A 17500-nucleotide genomic window follows, 5' to 3' on the forward strand; every position below is an offset into this window, starting at 1 on the left:
TCTCTCTCTCTCTTACCATCTGTCTGTCTATCTGTCTACCTACTCTCTCTCTTTATCTCCCTCTTTCTCTTTTCATCTCTTTCTATTTATCTCTTCCTTTAACTCTTTATCTCTTTCTCCCCTTTCTCTCCATCTCTCTCTCTCTCTTTTATTTTGCTCTATCTATCTATCTATCTATCTATCTATCTATCTATCTATCTATCTATCTATCTATCTATCTATCTATCTATCTATCTATCTACATCTCCTCATCTCCGTATTATTTCTGATGAATATCTTTTTTCTTTTTCTGTTATTCTCTCTTTTTTAATAGATGAAAGAGGGAAACAGGGAAGAAGGGAACGCAGCCAAACCCACATTTGGTGAGGTGGTGGGAGACGGATGAGAAGTGGGCGGAGCTTGAGATGGAGCGCGACACAGTGGGCGTGGTTAATGGAAGGAGCGACTAACCACTGATTGGTGTCCGTGTGTGAAAGAGAGAGAGAGAGAGAGAGAGAGAGAGAGTGTGTGTGTCTCAGGTTTCAGCCCTGGTTTGTGTATGTATGTGTGTGTTTTTCTCGGTGGAGAGAAGTTGGAGGAGTTGGAGCTCGCGCTGGGATTGTTCTGATCTAAACTGGAATATTCACACACACCCAGGAGCGCGCGCGGATACGCGGAACACACACACACACACACACACACACACACAGGGATTCAGATGAGGTGAGTACTAAAACACACACACACACACACACACACACACACACACACTGAGGGGGTTCTGTTCGGCAAGCGCTATTTTAATCACAGCATACACACACACCCACACACATTAAGGTTTCTGCGTTGGTTACGGATTTTATTCTGTAACACAAACATCGCACCCATTCACCACAGCGCTGCACATACAATAAAAGCGTGTGTGTCTGTGTCTGTGTGTCTGTGTGTGGGTAGTTTGGGGAGGGGGAGGGGGTCTTTTGGCTCCGGAGATCAGAAAGCTTTATCCCGGACCTTTTCCCCTCCTCCGTGTGTATTTAACACACACACACACACACACACACACACACACGGGGAGCTCATTCATGCTGCCGATGTTCGACTTCAACAACAATAATAATAATAATAATTAATTCAGAGTTGTGTGTGTGTGTAGTGTGTCTCAGTATTAGGGTTTATGTAATGAAACACTTAGTGGTGTTAATGAACACGTTAATAATATTGTACACAGGACTCATCTATCACACTGTAATTCTACCTCAACTAATAACACACACACACACACACACACACAGCGGTAATGAATAACTCTTACAAAGTTAGATTAAGTGGTGTTACACTGAAAGTCACTGATTTATTAACTCAGTGTACAAAGTGAACCACAACCCAACACCCCGCACAACCCAACACACCGCACAACCCAACACACCGCACAGCACTGCAGTGTTCAGTAGAAGTGTAAAACTAACACCAAATTTTAAATACTAGAAAGTAATGTGTTCTTGAACTTTTCCATTCACAATCATTCACTGTGTGTAGAATGAACACAACACAGCGGGCGTCCCCTTTGTGTTCATTCTGAACAGTGCAGGTGTAATTCACACAGGGGACATGTGACGTGGATGTAATGCTGAAGTGTGATGAACACGTGTGACCTTGGTGGTCGGTGTGTAAATGCTGATCTTGGTACCCAGCCCCACCCATGAGCAGCTCATTAATATTCATGGGAAGTGATGAATTATTCATGAAGCTGTATTGATTAGGGTTTATCATCGGTTCCTCAGTGAGTCAGAGCGAGGAGAAGCTTACATCCAACTTCGTGACAAGAATCTCACAGCTAATCACCTCCGTGTTAAGCGTGTGTGTGTGTGTGTGTGTGTGTGTGTGTGAGAGAGAGAGAGAGAGAGAGAGAGAGAGAATCAGTTGAATCATGTGATAAATTAAATCAGGGTTTTTTTTGGTATTTTAAAAGTAAAAGCTGTAGCATCCATGAGTGGCAGGCATACTAATGCTCTGTCAGCAAAATCAATGAACACACACACACACACACACACACACACACAGAGACACACAGACACACAGAGAGAGAGACACACAGGGTATAGAATAAAGCATCTGTTTCCACTCAGTGAGCACAGAGGGTGAAGTTTAAACACTCACGATGGAGCTGCAGATATCAACTACATCACTATAATTCCAACTCAGGTGATCATCTCTGTGTGTGTGTGTGTGTGTGTGTGTGTGTGTGTGTGTGTGTGTGTGTGTGTGTGTGTGTGTGTGTAACCCTGCTGGTACTAATGTTTTTTCTCTCTCTCTCTCTCTGGTGTGACGGTGGTGTGTTAGTGTGTGACGGTGGTGTGTTAGTGTGTGATGGTTGTGTTATGGTTGTGTGATGGTGGTGTGTTAGTGTGTGACGGTGGTGTGTAAGTGTGTGACGGTTGTGTTGGAGTTAACAGTTGAGGTTGACTGTCAGGGTCCAGGTCTGACAGCACTACTGCAGCAGGTCCAGGTTCTGCTGTAGACCCTGAGCAGTGGGATACAGCAGGAGCAGGTGATCTGCATACAGCAGGAGTTTAATGAGTGGTGTAGAGTGAGACCAGAAGCTGCAGACCCTCTAACATGGAGGCCAATTCGCTACTGTAGATGTTGAAGAGTGTGGGATTGAAACCACAGAGTGTAAATATCAGCTCTGCGGGGTATAGATCTGATCAGCCCTACGGGGTGTAGATGTATATGATCAGCTGTGTGGGGTGTAGATGTGATCAGCTGTGTGGGGTGTAGATGTGATCAGCTGTGTGGGGTGTAGATGTGATCAGCCGTGCTGGGGTGTAGATGTGATCAGCCCTACGGGGTGTAGATGTATATGATCAGCTGTGTGGGGTGTAGATGTGATCAGCTGTGTGGGGTGTAGATGTGATCAGCTGTGTGGGGTGTAGATGTGATCAGCCCTACAGGGTGTAGATATATATGATCAGCTGTGTGGGGTGTAGATGTGATCAGCTGTGTGGGGTGTAGATGTGATCAGCCCTACAGGGTGTAGATATATATGATCAGCTGTGTGGGGTGTAGATGTGATCAGCCGTGCTGGGGTGTAGATATATGCGATCAGCCGTGCTGGGGTGTAGATATGTGCGATCAGCCGTGCTGGGGTGTGGATATGTGCGATCAGCCGTGCTGGGGTGTGGATATGTGCGATCAGCCGTGCTGGGGTGTGGATATGTGCGATCAGCCGTGCTGGGGTGTGGATATGCGATCAGCCGTGCTGGGGTGTGGATATGCGATCAGCCGTGCTGGGGTGTGGATATGTGCGATCAGCCGTGCTGGGGTGTGGATATGTGCGATCAGCGTGCTGGGGTGTGGATATGTGCGATCAGCCGCTGGGGTGTGGATATATACGATCAGCCCTATGGGGTGTAGATATATACGATCAGCCGTGCTGGGGTGTAGATATATACGATCAGCCGTGCTGGGGTGTGGATATGTGCGATCAGCCGTGCTGGGGTGTGGATATATGCGATCAGCCGTGCTGGGGTGTGGATATATGCGATCAGCCGTGCTGGGGTGTGGATATGTGCGATCAGCCGTGCTGGGGTGTGGATATGTGCGATCAGCCGTGCTGGGGTGTGGATATGTGCGATCAGCCGTGCTGGGGTGTAGATATATATGATCAGCTGTGTGGGGTGTAGATGTGATCAGCCGTGCTGGGGTGTAGATATGATCAGCCGTGCTGGGGTGTAGATATATATGATCAGCTGTGTGGGGTGTAGATGTGATCAGCCGTGCTGGGGTGTAGATATGATCAGCCCTACGGGGTGTAGATATATACGATCAGCTGTGTGGGGTGTAGATGTGATCAGCCGTGTTCACTAAGGAAGTGTAGAAATCGTGAGTTTATGATTTTACTCATCATCTTCCCCACATTACTGATCACACAAATATCTCAGTAGTTACTGGGTAAAATTTGTCTCCACTTTTATAGATTGAGGTTATTAGACCTTGATTCCAGATTTCAGAGAAGAAATATGAAGTGAAAGTGAAACTGCTGATCGACTTCTTTACTGTGAGAATGTTGTGGAGTGAAATGTGTCTAATACTTTTTGGATTTCTTGGATACTGATTTCTTTATAGAGATGGTCAGTACTGTTTTGGGCACATTTGTAGGTTTGTAGATGTTCTACAGCTTACTGGGCTGTGTGTGTGTGTGTGTGTGTGTGTGTGTGTGTGTGTGTGTGTGTGTGTGTGTTTGTCTTTTTTATGAACATAGTGATTGGGCTGTGATTAGACAGGGGGTTTGTGGTTTTGACAGTGAAGCACTGAGAAGTTCCTCTGGTGTGCTACTGCTGATGACCTACAGACCCAGACTTGGACGGAGCTGCAGGAGATCCTGTTTATTGCTTTATGGTGCCTGTTTTGATTAAAGAATTTGATTGTTATTAACAAAGTGTTCACCTGAAGTGTGTTTACTGTGTCTGCTTGTGTTCCTGCCCTGGCCTTCAGGTCTCCACAGGTCTCTCTCTCTCTCTCTCTCTCTCTCTCTCTCTCCTTTTTTCTCCTTTTCTCTCTCTTTCTCTCTCTCCTCTCTCCCCCCTCTTTCTCTTGCTCTCTCTCTGACTTGCTCTCTCTTTCTCTCTCTCTCTCTCTCTCTCTCTCTCTCTCTCTCTCTCTCTCTCCCCCTCTCTCTTTCTCCCTCTCTCTCCCTCTTTATCCCTTCTTTCTCTATTTCTGTTTTTGTTTCAGGAATTAATTGGATTTACTCCTCTTTCTCTCATTTTCTTGCTGCTCTTTTGCTCCCCCATGTGCTCAACATGGAGATGCTGTCATTTCTGTGTGTGTTTGAAGCATCTGGTGATGTTTAAACCCTGAGTGAATGCAGATGTGACAGGTGTTATTACACCACAGCTGCTTGTCATCCTTTCCTTGTCCTTCTCCTCTGTCTACCATTCATTCTGCTTTTGCTCCCCTCATCACGTATTCTATCACTTCTTCAATCACTTCATCTGTCCATCATTTTTTTCTTTCTTACTCTTGTTTCCATTCTCCACTTCTCTCCATCCTCTCATTATCCTTCTTTTCTTCCCAGTTCCTTCCTGTTCACTCCAACCTGTTTTCTCCTTACATACCCCCACACACACACACACACACACACACACACACACACATTTTCTTTTCCTTCCTCCCCCTCTTTCCCCCCACCTTTTTCACTTGTCTGTGTCTCAGTCAGGCCTCAGTTCACCTCTATAGTGTTTCAGGTCTCCCAGCTGCCCCTTAGACCTCTCTTATTACACACACACACACACACACACACACACACACACACACACACACACACACCTGTGTTTTGGGAAAGAGACTCAAGTTTCATGGAGAGAAAGAAACGATTTAATTCCTCACTAAACAGACAGATGATGATGATGATAATGATTATTATTGTGGAGGTGTGTAGTTGTGGATGGTGTGTAGTTGTGGATGGTTGAGAATGGTGTGTATTTGTGGATGGTTGAGGATGGTGTGTGGTTGTGGCTGGTGTGTAGTTGTGTTGTGTGGTTGTGGCAGGTGTGTAGTTGTGGATGGTGTGTTGTGTTGTGTGGTTGTGGCTGGTGTGCAGTTGTGGATGGTGTGTAGTTGTGCAGTTGTGGTTGGTGTGTAATTGTGCATGGTTGAGGATGGTGTGTAGTTGTTTAGTTGAGGATGGTGTGTAGTTGTTTAGTTGAGGATGGTGTGTAGTTGTTTAGTTGAGGATGGTGTGTAGTTGTTTAGTTGAGGATGGTGTAGTTGTGGATGGTTGAGGATGGTGTGTAGTTGTGGATGGTTGAGGTTGGTGTGTAGTTGTTTAGTTGAGGATGGTGTGTAGTTGTGGATGTGTGCAGTTTTTAGTTGAGGATGGTGTGTAGTTGTGGATGGTTGAGGTGGTGTGTACTTGTGGATGGTTGAGGTTGGTGTGTAGTTGTTTAGTTGAGGCTGGTGTGTAGTTGTGGATGGTGTGTAGTTGTTTAGTTGAGGATGGTGTGTAGTTGTGGATGGTGTGTAGTTGTGCAGTTGTGGATGGTTGAGGATGGTGTAGTTGTGGATGGTGTGTAGTTGTTTAGTTGAGGATGGTGTAGTTGTGGATGGTTGAGGTTGGTGTGTAGTTGTGCAGTTGTGGTTGGTGTGTAATTGTGCATGGTTGAGGATGGTGTGTAGTTGAGTAGAGGATGTGTAGTTTAGTTAAGGACGGTGTGTAGTTGTTTAGTTGAGGATGGTGTATAGTTGTGGATGATGTGTAGTTGTGGATGGTTGAGGATGGTGTGTAGTTGTGGATGGTTGAGGTTGGTGTGTAGTTGTTTAGTTGAGGATGGTGTGTAGTTGTGGATGTGTGCAGTTTTTAGTTGAGGATGGTGTGTAGTTGTGGATGGTTGAGGTGGTGTGTACTTGTGGATGGTTGAGGTTGGTGTGTAGTTGTTTAGTTGAGGCTGGTGTGTAGTTGTGGACGGTTGAGGCTGGTGTGTAGTTGTGGATGGTTGAGGATGGTGTGTAGTTGTGGATGGTGTGTAGTTGGGCAGTTGTGGTTGGTGTGTAGTTGTGCATGGTTGAGGATGGTGTGTAGTTGAGTAGAGGATGTGTAATTTAGTTAAGGCTGGTGTGTAGTTGTGGATGGTTGAGGATGGTGTGTAGTCAAGTCAAGTCAAGTTTATTTGTATAGCGCTTTTCACAACAGACATTGTCTCAAAGCAGCTTTACACAAATCAACAGTGAAGGTGAATGGTGTGAATTTGTCCCTGATGAGCAGCCGTGGCGACTGTGGCAAGGAAAAACTCCCTTAGATGTTATGAGGAAGAAACCTTGAGAGGAACCAGACTCAAAAGGGGAACCCATCCTCATCTGGGTGACATCAAGAGTTTGATCATAAATCTTTCAACAATACAGAACACTGGACAGTGAGAACTAACATGATTACTGGAGTATAAGATTATAAGTGATGTTCTTTCTGCAGTCTTATACAGTCTATATGGTTAGTAGCTCCGAGTTTTATGAGCTCAGCATTTGTGATCACCACAGATCCAGCATCAGCTTATCCATGCCAGAGCCTTTAAACACTCCAGGAGGTCCAATGTCAAAACTCCACACATGTAGCGGGATCCAAATGGCACTGGTACGTCTCCAGATGGTTCGGGATGTTTGTGAGTTCGGCATCTACTTCTTCAAAGGTCCGTAATCATCACGAGGTGGGAGGTGACTGGAGCTGGCCAAACCTCAGGGTGTCTCGGGATGGGGAGAGAAAGAGAAGCAGTGGAGAGGAATTAGCGTAGCTGCTGTTCATGATATTAACAGCACAAGTTGATAATGTGCATGTGATCAGATGTTCTGGAGCACAAGGTTATGATGTGAGACGTATGTTATGTGTAGGCTTTGCTAAAAAGATATGTTTTTAATCTACACTTAAACTGGGAGAGTGTATCTGAGCCCCGAACACCGTCAGGAAGACTATTCCAAGTAGTTGAGTAGAGGATGTGTAGTTTAGTTAAGGCTGGTGTGTAGTTGAGGATGGTATGCAGTTGTGAATGGTGTGTAGTTGTTTAGTTGAGGATGGTGTGTAGTTGTGGATGGTTAAGGATGGTGTGCAGTTGTGGATGATGTGCAGTTGTTTAGTTGTGGATGGTTGAGGATGGTGTGTAGTTGTTTAGTTGAGGAGGGTGTGCAGTTTTTGGTTGAGGATGGTGTGTAGTTCTTTAGTTTAGGATGGTGTGTAGTTGTGGATGTGTGCAGTTTTTAAGTTGAGGATGGTTGAGGATGGTGTGCAGTTGTGGATGGTTGAGGATGGTGTGTAGTTGTGGATGGTTAAGGATGGTTGAGGTTGGTCTGTAGTTGTGGACAGTTGAGGTTGGTCTGTAGTTGTGGACAGTTGAGGATGGTGTGTAGTTGTGGACAGTTGAGGATGGTGTGCAGGAGTGGATGGTGTGGTTGTGGGTAGTTGAGGATGATGTGTAGTTGTTGAGGATGGTGTGTAGTTGTGGATGATGTGTAGTTGTTGAGGATGGTGTGTAGTTGTTTAGTTGAGGATGGTGTGTAGTTGAGTAGAGGATGTGTAGTGTAGTTGAGGATGGTGTGTAGTTGTTTAGTTGAGGATGGTGTGTAGTTGTGGATGGTTGAGGATGGTGTGCATTTGTGGATGATGTGCAGTTGTTTAGTTGTGGATGGTTGAGGATGGTGTGTAGTTGTTTAGTTGAGGAGGGTGTGTAGTTGTGGATGGTTAAGGATGGTTGAGGTTGGTGTGTAGTTGTGAACAGTTGAGGATGGTGTGTAGTTGTGGACAGTTGGTGACTAAAGCCTGGTGACTAAACACTCTGCGTGACTAGAGGAGTGTGTGTGTGTGTGTGTGTGTGTGTGTGCGTGCTGCACTGGAGGGCAGGAATAAACCCCTTATTTGTATAGAGCTTTTAACAATGAACATTGTCTCAAAGCAGCTTTACACAGATAATGTGGTGATTAAACGTAAATATGTTCTTTGTAAGTATGTTTGTCCCTAATGAGCAACTGTGGCAAGGAAAAACTCCCCGAGATGGCATAAGGAAGAAACCTTGAGAGGAACCAGACTCAAGAGGGAACCCATCCTCATCTGGGTTGCACCAAATGTCCATTTGAAGCAGATATACAATGTTGCGGGGTACAGTGATGACGATCATAAGCAAACTTTATTCCTGAGTTAGTGTAGGAGACTGTTGCCATTAACTACAGTCCAGTCCATTCTCAAAGCTCACGTTCTTACTCCGGAATTTCATGGAACCACCCAAGGCATTGATGAGAAACCGTCCCAAGCTGCACAGAGTTTCCTCCAGTCGAAGAGAACACTATCCAGAGGCAGGCCTGGACCAAGTGGGAAGATCCACGGAGGGGAGAGGGGCAGGAACAGTGGTCACTGGAGCCTCAGGAGCATGTTTAACTCGACCGAGAGAGAGAGAGAGAGAGAGAGAGAGAGAGAGAGAGAGAGAGAGAGAGAGTGAGACAGGAAGAGAAGGATATGGATTATTAAGTGTCCTTATTGTTGTATGAAAGTTAATGTCACTGTGCAGTTTGGACTCCGGCAAGACTCACTATTGCAGCATAACTAAAAGGGAGAACCAGAAGGTAACACAGACATGAGGGATCTCTGGGATAAGAGACGACCCACCACACCACCATCAACAAACTTGTGTGAACATGTGAATGTGAGGGGACGACAGCATCCAAATATCCCAGTTCACCAAACACTCCATATCCATGATCCCTCCAGATCTGCTCCTTTACCTCACAAACACCTACTGACTAAAGACTCCACTAAATAAATATGTGGAACACTGAGACTGTGTCTGAGTCCCAAACACTGATTGGAAGGTTGTTCCATAACTGTGGGGTTTATAAGAGAAACATCTGCCCCCTGCTGGAGTCTTCATTATTTGAGGTACCAACAAATAGCCTGCACCTTTTGATCTAAGTAGGCGTGGAGGATCATCCTGGTACAGAAGTTCACTCAGATACTGGCGTGAGAGCGTTAAGTGCTTTATACGTCAGTAGCAGTATTTTATAATCAGTGTGAGATGTAATTGGGAGCAGTGTAGATGATTAAAACAGGGCTGATGTGATCATATTTTCTAGATCTAGTGAGGACGCTTGCTGCTGCATTCTGAACTAACTGAAGCTTATTTCTGCACTTACTCCAACACCCAGACAGTAAAGCATCCTTATAATCATCCTCATAACCATCCTCATCCTCATAACCATCATCATCCTCATAATTATCCTCATCATCCTCATTATTAACTGTTTAGTAATGTTTACATGCAGAACTGTTCATACAAACTGTGGTCATGAGCTCATAGCAGCAGACAGAAGATATACATTACAGTCCAAATCCATTCTCAGAGTTCTTGAGTTGCTCAGTAACATAATGGAACATGTGGAGCATGTGGAACATCTCCAGCTGCACAGTGTGTCTCCTACTGAAAATAACTCCATCCAGAGGCAGAATATCAGGATAAATCAGGCAGATCTGAGGAGAAGAACAAGATAGGACCACTGATCACTAGTACCCCAGGAACATGTTTAACTCGAGGAGGGGGGGGGGGGACCATCATTGAGACTGTGTCTGAGTCCCGAACACTGATTGGAAGGTTCTCCCTTAACTGTGGGGTTTATAAGAGAAGGACCTGAAGCGGCAGGTGGACATGTGGAGCCGTGTGAAGTCCTGGCTGGAGACCTGGACAGTGATGTATTCCAGTGTTAATGCTGGATGTAATGAAATGAAAGAAGGCCGTGTCCCAAATGCACTGCAGGAGTTTAGCCGAGTCAGCAGCTAGCTGAAAGACTGCATGCTAATCAAAGCATTACTGTGGGAGATTACCATAAAAGTTCAACTGAAGGTCACACAGGTCACAGATCAATAACTACAGATCAATCATGCTCATCAGTCAGGGTGGGGCTGAGCATGACTGACGCATTCTAATTGCTGAGTGTGTGTGAGAGAGAGAGAAAAAGCAAGCAGTCAGGATACAACCTTCAGGCAACCTTCTGGCTTCTGTTTATTAACATTGGGCATATTGTGTTAATGAATATTCATATTTGCAATGCTCATTAATATGCACACAAACAGATGTGTGCAAGTCACTGGGAGGAGGGTGTGTGTGTGTGTGTGTGTGTGTGTGTGTGTGTGTGTGTGTGCGCGCGCACTTTTAAGCAGGTCAAATACAGTTCAAATCAAAAGAGCGAGCAGGCGCGCACGCACACACACACACACACACACACACACACACTCCTATACTAAATCATTGAAGGACATCACCATTGACATCATCGCCACATGATGACATCACTGCACACTGACATCACCACACACTATGACATCATCGTGGGGTGGGAGTGAGAAGGGTATAGCACATCTGCATTGATGTGTGTGTGTGTGTGTGTGTGTGTGTGTAGGTAGCACCCCCAGGTGTGTATTCAGAAGTGGGAGATGTGTTGTATAATGTTTCCCAACCTGCTGCTAATGTTGGTGCAAACCCACGCTGTCAGTTTCCCAGAGGACACCGCTGCACTCAACATGGTGGACCGGCACTGTGAGACACACACACACACGCACACACACACTGGGCACTAGGAGATAGGAGAGACAGGCCTGGAGAGACAACACGTGAACTGAATCCTGAACGTGTACTGATAGTTAATGTTTAGTCTCCGCCTTGCACTTGCAGCGCATTTTTTGTTAGTAAACTTGAAAACATGCACAACAATGCCAGTGGTATATAAAAGAAACCAGAGTTAGCGCAGTGTCACTACGATATGTAGTGCCTTGTAAAACTCCTATTTAGTTTTGTGTGTGCGAAATTGCTGCCACCTACTGCCAACGCTGGTGATTTGGATTCTTTAGCGTTTGCTTCAAGAATTTCTTTTAATGGAGAAAATCCGGACAATTCGAGGGAGTGAGGGATGAGACATTAAAGTATTCTGAAATTAGTAGAACAGTAGATCATATCTTTCGAAAATTAAATATCAAATGTAAAACACACACTTGTATACACATCTGCAATACCCAATTATTGTAAAAAATAAAAATTGTATTTACTTTTATTTACTCAATTTAGTTTGTTCTTATTTAATAGATTCTTAAATTTAAATAAAGTGTATTACATTAATTAGATTTATTATTAATTCTTTTCTATATTTTATTCTTATAAATGAAATTATAAAATATGATTTTATATATTATTTAAAGAAGCAGGAATTGTATTTAAAATTGTTTTAAAAATGTAAACTGCAGATGTTCACAAATGTTGATAATAAACTGCGTTAAAAAGATGACAAGGTACTGAACTGTGAATTTGTGAACTGTTACTCCCTAATTCCACAGATTCCCGACAGTATCCGGTTTTCCGTGGTCGGCCGTCTGGAAACGAATCCCAACATCGGCTGGACTTTCAGCTGATGACCAGAATCCAGGACACGCTGTTCATCGCCGGCAGGTTAGAACCACACACACACACAATTATGCGCTGGGACTATGTAATTAGCACTAATTATATAAATAATGTAATTAGCTCCTTTGCTAATCTTGTGTACATATGATTGTTAAGCTCCACCCCTCTCCCCTGAACAGAGACCAGGTGTACTTGGTGAGTTTAAGAGAGTCCTACAGGAATGACATCACTCCCTACAGGGTAAGCCCTGCCCCTCATGCCCCCCACACTAATGTTTAGGATGTAGCCGTGTGTGGGTGTAAAGCATGATTGAAGTTTATTAAAGGTGCAGTGAGACAAGTAGCAGCAGCAGGGCATTGTGGGTAATGTTTTGGTGGTGTTACAGAAGTTGACGTGGAGGTCGAGTCAGACGGACCGAGAGACCTGCGCTCTGAAGGGCAAACACAGGGTAAGACTGATTACCTTCATCACCATCATCATCTTCACCTTCACCATTATCATCACCATCATCAGCATTTTACTGTTCATTTTTATTTCTTTTATATATAAACTGTAATCTCTTACTACAAATTAAAATAATTAACCTCTGCCCCCCATTCTTCTATCTCCCTTTGCCCCTCTGTCACTCTCTCCGCCCTGACTCTCTTTCTCTCTCTCTCTCTCTCTCTCTCAGGATGAGTGCCATAACTTTATTAAGGTTTTAGTTCCTAGAAATGATGACCTCGTCTTTATCTGCGGTACCAACGGCTTCAACCCTATGTGCCGTTATTACAGGGTATATATATATATATATATATATATATACACACACACACACACACATATATATACAAACACACACATGTATACAAACACATTCATATATAAACACACATTCATATACACACACACACACACACACACACACACACACACACACACACACACACACACCTGTACTGGTCTTTATGTATTAAGTGGACTTTGCCTGACAAACAAGTTGTACCATGGTTTAAAGGGACCAACCCTTTGCCTTGTGCTACAGTGATGCTACAAATATCTAAAAACTAATTTCACTTCAGTATTCCTCTACCCAAAATTAACTACATTTCATATAAAGACCTGGCATTTTGGTTGTATATGAGGAACTGCTGGGAATGTCCCGCCTCCGACAGAAATTGTGTTTGTAAGGACAATACCGGCTTTATCAGGACATTGGTTTAACAATACACCAACAAGACATTACTCAATATTTGAGGGACAGGCATGTTTTATTGGCCCTCAAACACAAACCTGACATCAAGACATCAGTGACTTAAAAAGAACAAGTCTATAACTATAAGGACAGTTTAATTACAACAAAGTTCATGGTGAAGTCTGCAAAAAGATGTTATATGAAACCTGTACAGAGATAGGTATACAAAAGAATTATGTACAGACAGTTAAAACTAATTCAAAAGTTCCAGCATTGTCCTCTTCTGGTGTCTGATTCATTCACATCCCTATTAAAAAAATATCATCATTCAGAGTACATTAGAAGTGTGGACTGATCTTAACCAAAAAGAATGGAGCAAATAAAACATGGTTAAAACAGGTTAAAAAACCCACTGATCTGTGCTGGTGTCATCATGTAAGCATCCAAATTCCCAGCTTCCACCACACTCTCGGAGTCACTCCCATCACTGCCATCAATGTTGATTTGATCTTAAAAACAGATGCAAAAATGAATGCTCCAGGGCCATTTCATGTTTACAGTATTACTAGCACAGCCACATCAGTATGAAAATATATTTTTAAGAGCAACTCCTGTGGACCTGGGGAATACATTCCATTTACTTACTATCAAATAATAAGCATTTTGGACATTTAAACAAATTACACACACAAAATGTTAATTCACAGGGTTTTCCCCTTGCCTTTATAAGAGGGGTGTGTTGGCACCAAAAGCTGGGGTGATAAAATAGCAAGATTTTTTTATATTCGACTTAACAGTGTGACCACTGTGAATTTCGATAAACAAATTAACAATATAAACCTTAGTATTTTTAATGTTCCAAAACGGTTTTGGATATTATTGGATACAGTACAAACTTAATCTCTTTGAATGTTTAAAGGCTCTGGCATGGAGAAACTGGTGTTGGATCTATGATGATCTCAAATGTTGAGCTATTTCATGAGTTCTTAAGTAGCTCCTGGTTCCACATCATCTGACTGTATAAGACTGTAGAAAGAACATTCCTCATAATCACACACTTATGTTAGTTCTCACTCTTCAGTGTTCTGTATTGTTTAAAGACTATAATCACACTCTTGATATCACCTAAATCAGGGTGAAGTTCTGCTTTTGAGTCTGGTTCCTCTTAAGGTTTCTTAACATCTCTTAACATCTAAGGGAGTTTTTAGATAAACACACATCATTCACTTTACTGTAAATTGTAAAAAGCAATACAGAAATTAACTTGAATTTACAAAAACATAACATCAAAAAAACAAAAATACATAAATAACATAAAAAATACTCAGTTTAGAATAATTTTACAGAATTACAGAAGACACAAATAATGTCCATCAGAAGAAGAATAGAATAGACTTGGGTGTCACATATTCATCAGGCAACCTTACTTTTGTCTTTTCACCAAGTTCTTTTGAATCATGTTCCTCAGGCCCCGATTGATCTTTTACAATGGTAATCTGAAATAGAGGAAACAAAACGCAAAAGTTTTATTTCAGTTCACCTGTAGGGATATTTTGATTGCTTACACCATCCATTAGATTGGACACAGGGCAATATAATTTTGCTTTAAATATACATTTAGCTTTAACTAATGGTGCTGCTGCAGTGTTTTTCATGCAGAATGAACAAAAATACTAATCATTGGCTGCATGACACTGCACACACTATGTTCAGTTCCATTTACTGACTGAAATTTCTCAAATTTGATGTGACTTCAAACAGCTCTTTGCACATTTTTATATTGGGCAGTTTACCCTTGCAGTCTAATTACTATATGATGTACAGCAGCAAAATATTTAAGGACAGCAAAACTGTACATAAGTTATTCCAAAAATGAGACAGTGAAAGCCTGGCTGTAGTGTCTTCCTAACCAGGTAAATTTTATACACAGGATAATCATTTTGACATAATTATTAAGAACAAATCTGTACATGACATATTCTGTCTCTATATATTCACACCCATATAATTGACACCTGGCAGCCATACACACTACATACAGATTTATTAGATATAAAAAGAGCTCAATATGATTTCACAACTGCAAATAAGTGTGTATAAGGGTGTAAGATCTGCAAAGCTGCGCACGCAGCTAGCGGCTATCAGCACTGACTATTATTAGCTAGCATCTATGCTAACCTAGACATTTTCCCTTTATTTTAATTTGGCCAAATGCAATAAGCCTAAATGTATACAGTGAGCATTCGGTACAAATGTAGTGATTAGTTTTTTTTAAACTTGGTTTTTAAAGCTTACTAAAAAAACTTTCTTTTGGCTTCTCCCATTAGGGGATTTATTTAGCGTATTTATGATCCGCATGTTTGATTTGGCACATGTTTTTACGCTGGATGTCCTTCCTAACACAACCCTCCACATTTATCCTGGCTTGGGACTGGCACTAAGAGTACACTGGCTTGTGCAACCCTAATGGCTGGGGTCGGTTCGAACCCAGGCCGCAGCGGTGAGAGCACCGCATCCTAACCACTAGACCGAGCTGACTGTTGATAATTAATAATGTGGCTAACTAGCCTGATTTTATTTGCTTCATAATGCTAAATTATGGAAAATATTAATAGTTTATGAAGTTATCGTACCTGGCTTTTTAAAGAGCTGGATAATGTTTAACTTGTTGATGCACTACGTATAGTGAAACTCCACCCATAAAAGAAACGCATAGAATAATTGACATAGATCTCAGTCAATCAGAGCAGTACAATCACTGCTAGCCAATCAGAAGGCTCAAATTTTAATATTGGTGTTAAGGAGTTGCAGTACTGGAAATTCCAAATTAACACTGTGTCAGTTTCAGGTGTTTGTGGTGTGACTGGACATCAAGTGTAATTTGATTACACTGGACATCAGCTCTTCTAGTATAGAAATAATGCAGCCACAGTGTGGGAATTATGAGGACACCTGTCCTGTCCTATCCCTATAATCTCACATGTCTCCATAATGTCGGCACATAATCAGGTCAAACACACACACACACACACATATATACATTCATGTTCGCACACATATACATACACACACACACAAACACACACACAGTGCGTAATAACACACCTCTCCCACAGATGGATAATCTGGAGTTTGATGGAGAGGAGATCAGTGGTTTGGCTCGATGTCCATTTGATGCTAAACAGACCAACGTAGCACTCTTCTCAGGTACACACGCACACGCGCACGCACGCACACCATACACACACGCACGCACGCACACCATACACAGCACATAAACATAGAAAAACAGCAGGTTTTTAGCAGAACCCTGTGGATCTCAGATCACATGTCTTATTATTGTCTGTGTGTGTGTGTGCGTGTGTGTGTGTGTGTGTGTGTGTTTAGATGGCAAGCTGTACTCAGCAACAGTAGCTGATTTCCTGGCGAGTGATGCAGTGATTTATCGCAGTATGGGAGACGGTTTGGCTTTGAGGACCATCAAATATGACTCCAAATGGCTGAAAGGTAAAAACACACACACACACACACACACAATTACTACATCATTAGTAATTAAATTAACTCTACACTATTCAGTAGTGAAGCACTGTGTTGCAGGTTTCCATGGCAACACTTTACTTTATGTGGCTCCTAAATCACCACAGTGCTGAACTTGTGTGTAACCTGATTAGGGTTTAATATGGTGGATGGGACAGAGCCAGTGACTGCACACACACAAACACACACACGTATTCACTGAACTGGTGAAGCACCTCACCTTCTCTCTTTCTACAGAGCCTCACTTCCTACATGCTGTGGATTATGGGAAGTATGTGTACTTTTTCTTCAGAGAGATCGCAGCAGAACACAACAATCTGGGAAGGGTATGAGACACACACACACACATCTATCTAGCTAGCTTTTTCCTGTATCTGTACGTAGGTATTTCTCTTTGGGGAGATTTTTACTGTAACTTCACTACATTTAAAAGTCAAATATTTTACTTTTTCAGTTTTTTCTTTTTATTAATGAGGATAAAAACGTAACTGGTGAAACACGCAGCGAGTCACCAATCAGGATCGAGCGCACGCTCTGTTTTACACGTGTTCTGATCGGCGCTCGGTGCATCTACTGATCACCAACATACAGTTTAGCATCAGTTCAACATCAAGCAGAACATTTAGAGAGGAATAAATGATGAAGAAACTCCAGACTCGAACTCACCACCACACACGTGACCTCATTTACACGTTTTATTAAAGAAGGTTTAATTGTAATAGAAATCAGTGTTTGTCATTAATATAATTCTATTAATAGATCAGTGTGCTAAGAGTCACATTCAAATCTTTTCACATAAACCAAGGTGATTAAGCAAGTGAAAGTTTAAAGGGAGCATATTTACTTTAACTGGAGAAATATTTTTTTTGTGTACTATATCCACCAA

At 42.6% G+C, this 17500-nt stretch overlaps 1 protein-coding gene across 1 annotated transcript in view; it reads left to right on the plus strand.

Annotated features, from left to right (window-relative positions):
- Positions 1–172: 172 nt before the first annotated feature.
- sema6dl (sema domain, transmembrane domain (TM), and cytoplasmic domain, (semaphorin) 6D, like) overlaps positions 173–17500 on the plus strand; it is a 27959-nt gene continuing 10631 nt past the window's right edge. The window contains exons 1-9 of the mRNA XM_046864128.1: positions 173–702; positions 10906–11042; positions 11834–11945; positions 12080–12140; positions 12286–12348; positions 12574–12675; positions 16191–16281; positions 16462–16581; positions 16852–16940. Coding sequence (XP_046720084.1) covers positions 10940–11042; positions 11834–11945; positions 12080–12140; positions 12286–12348; positions 12574–12675; positions 16191–16281; positions 16462–16581; positions 16852–16940 — 741 coding nt within the window. The 5' untranslated portion in view covers positions 173–702; positions 10906–10939. The remainder of the gene's footprint in view (positions 703–10905; positions 11043–11833; positions 11946–12079; positions 12141–12285; positions 12349–12573; positions 12676–16190; positions 16282–16461; positions 16582–16851; positions 16941–17500) is intronic.

This window comes from Silurus meridionalis, chromosome 13 (assembly GCF_014805685.1).
Source record: "Silurus meridionalis isolate SWU-2019-XX chromosome 13, ASM1480568v1, whole genome shotgun sequence".
NCBI lineage: Eukaryota > Metazoa > Chordata > Actinopteri > Siluriformes > Siluridae > Silurus > Silurus meridionalis.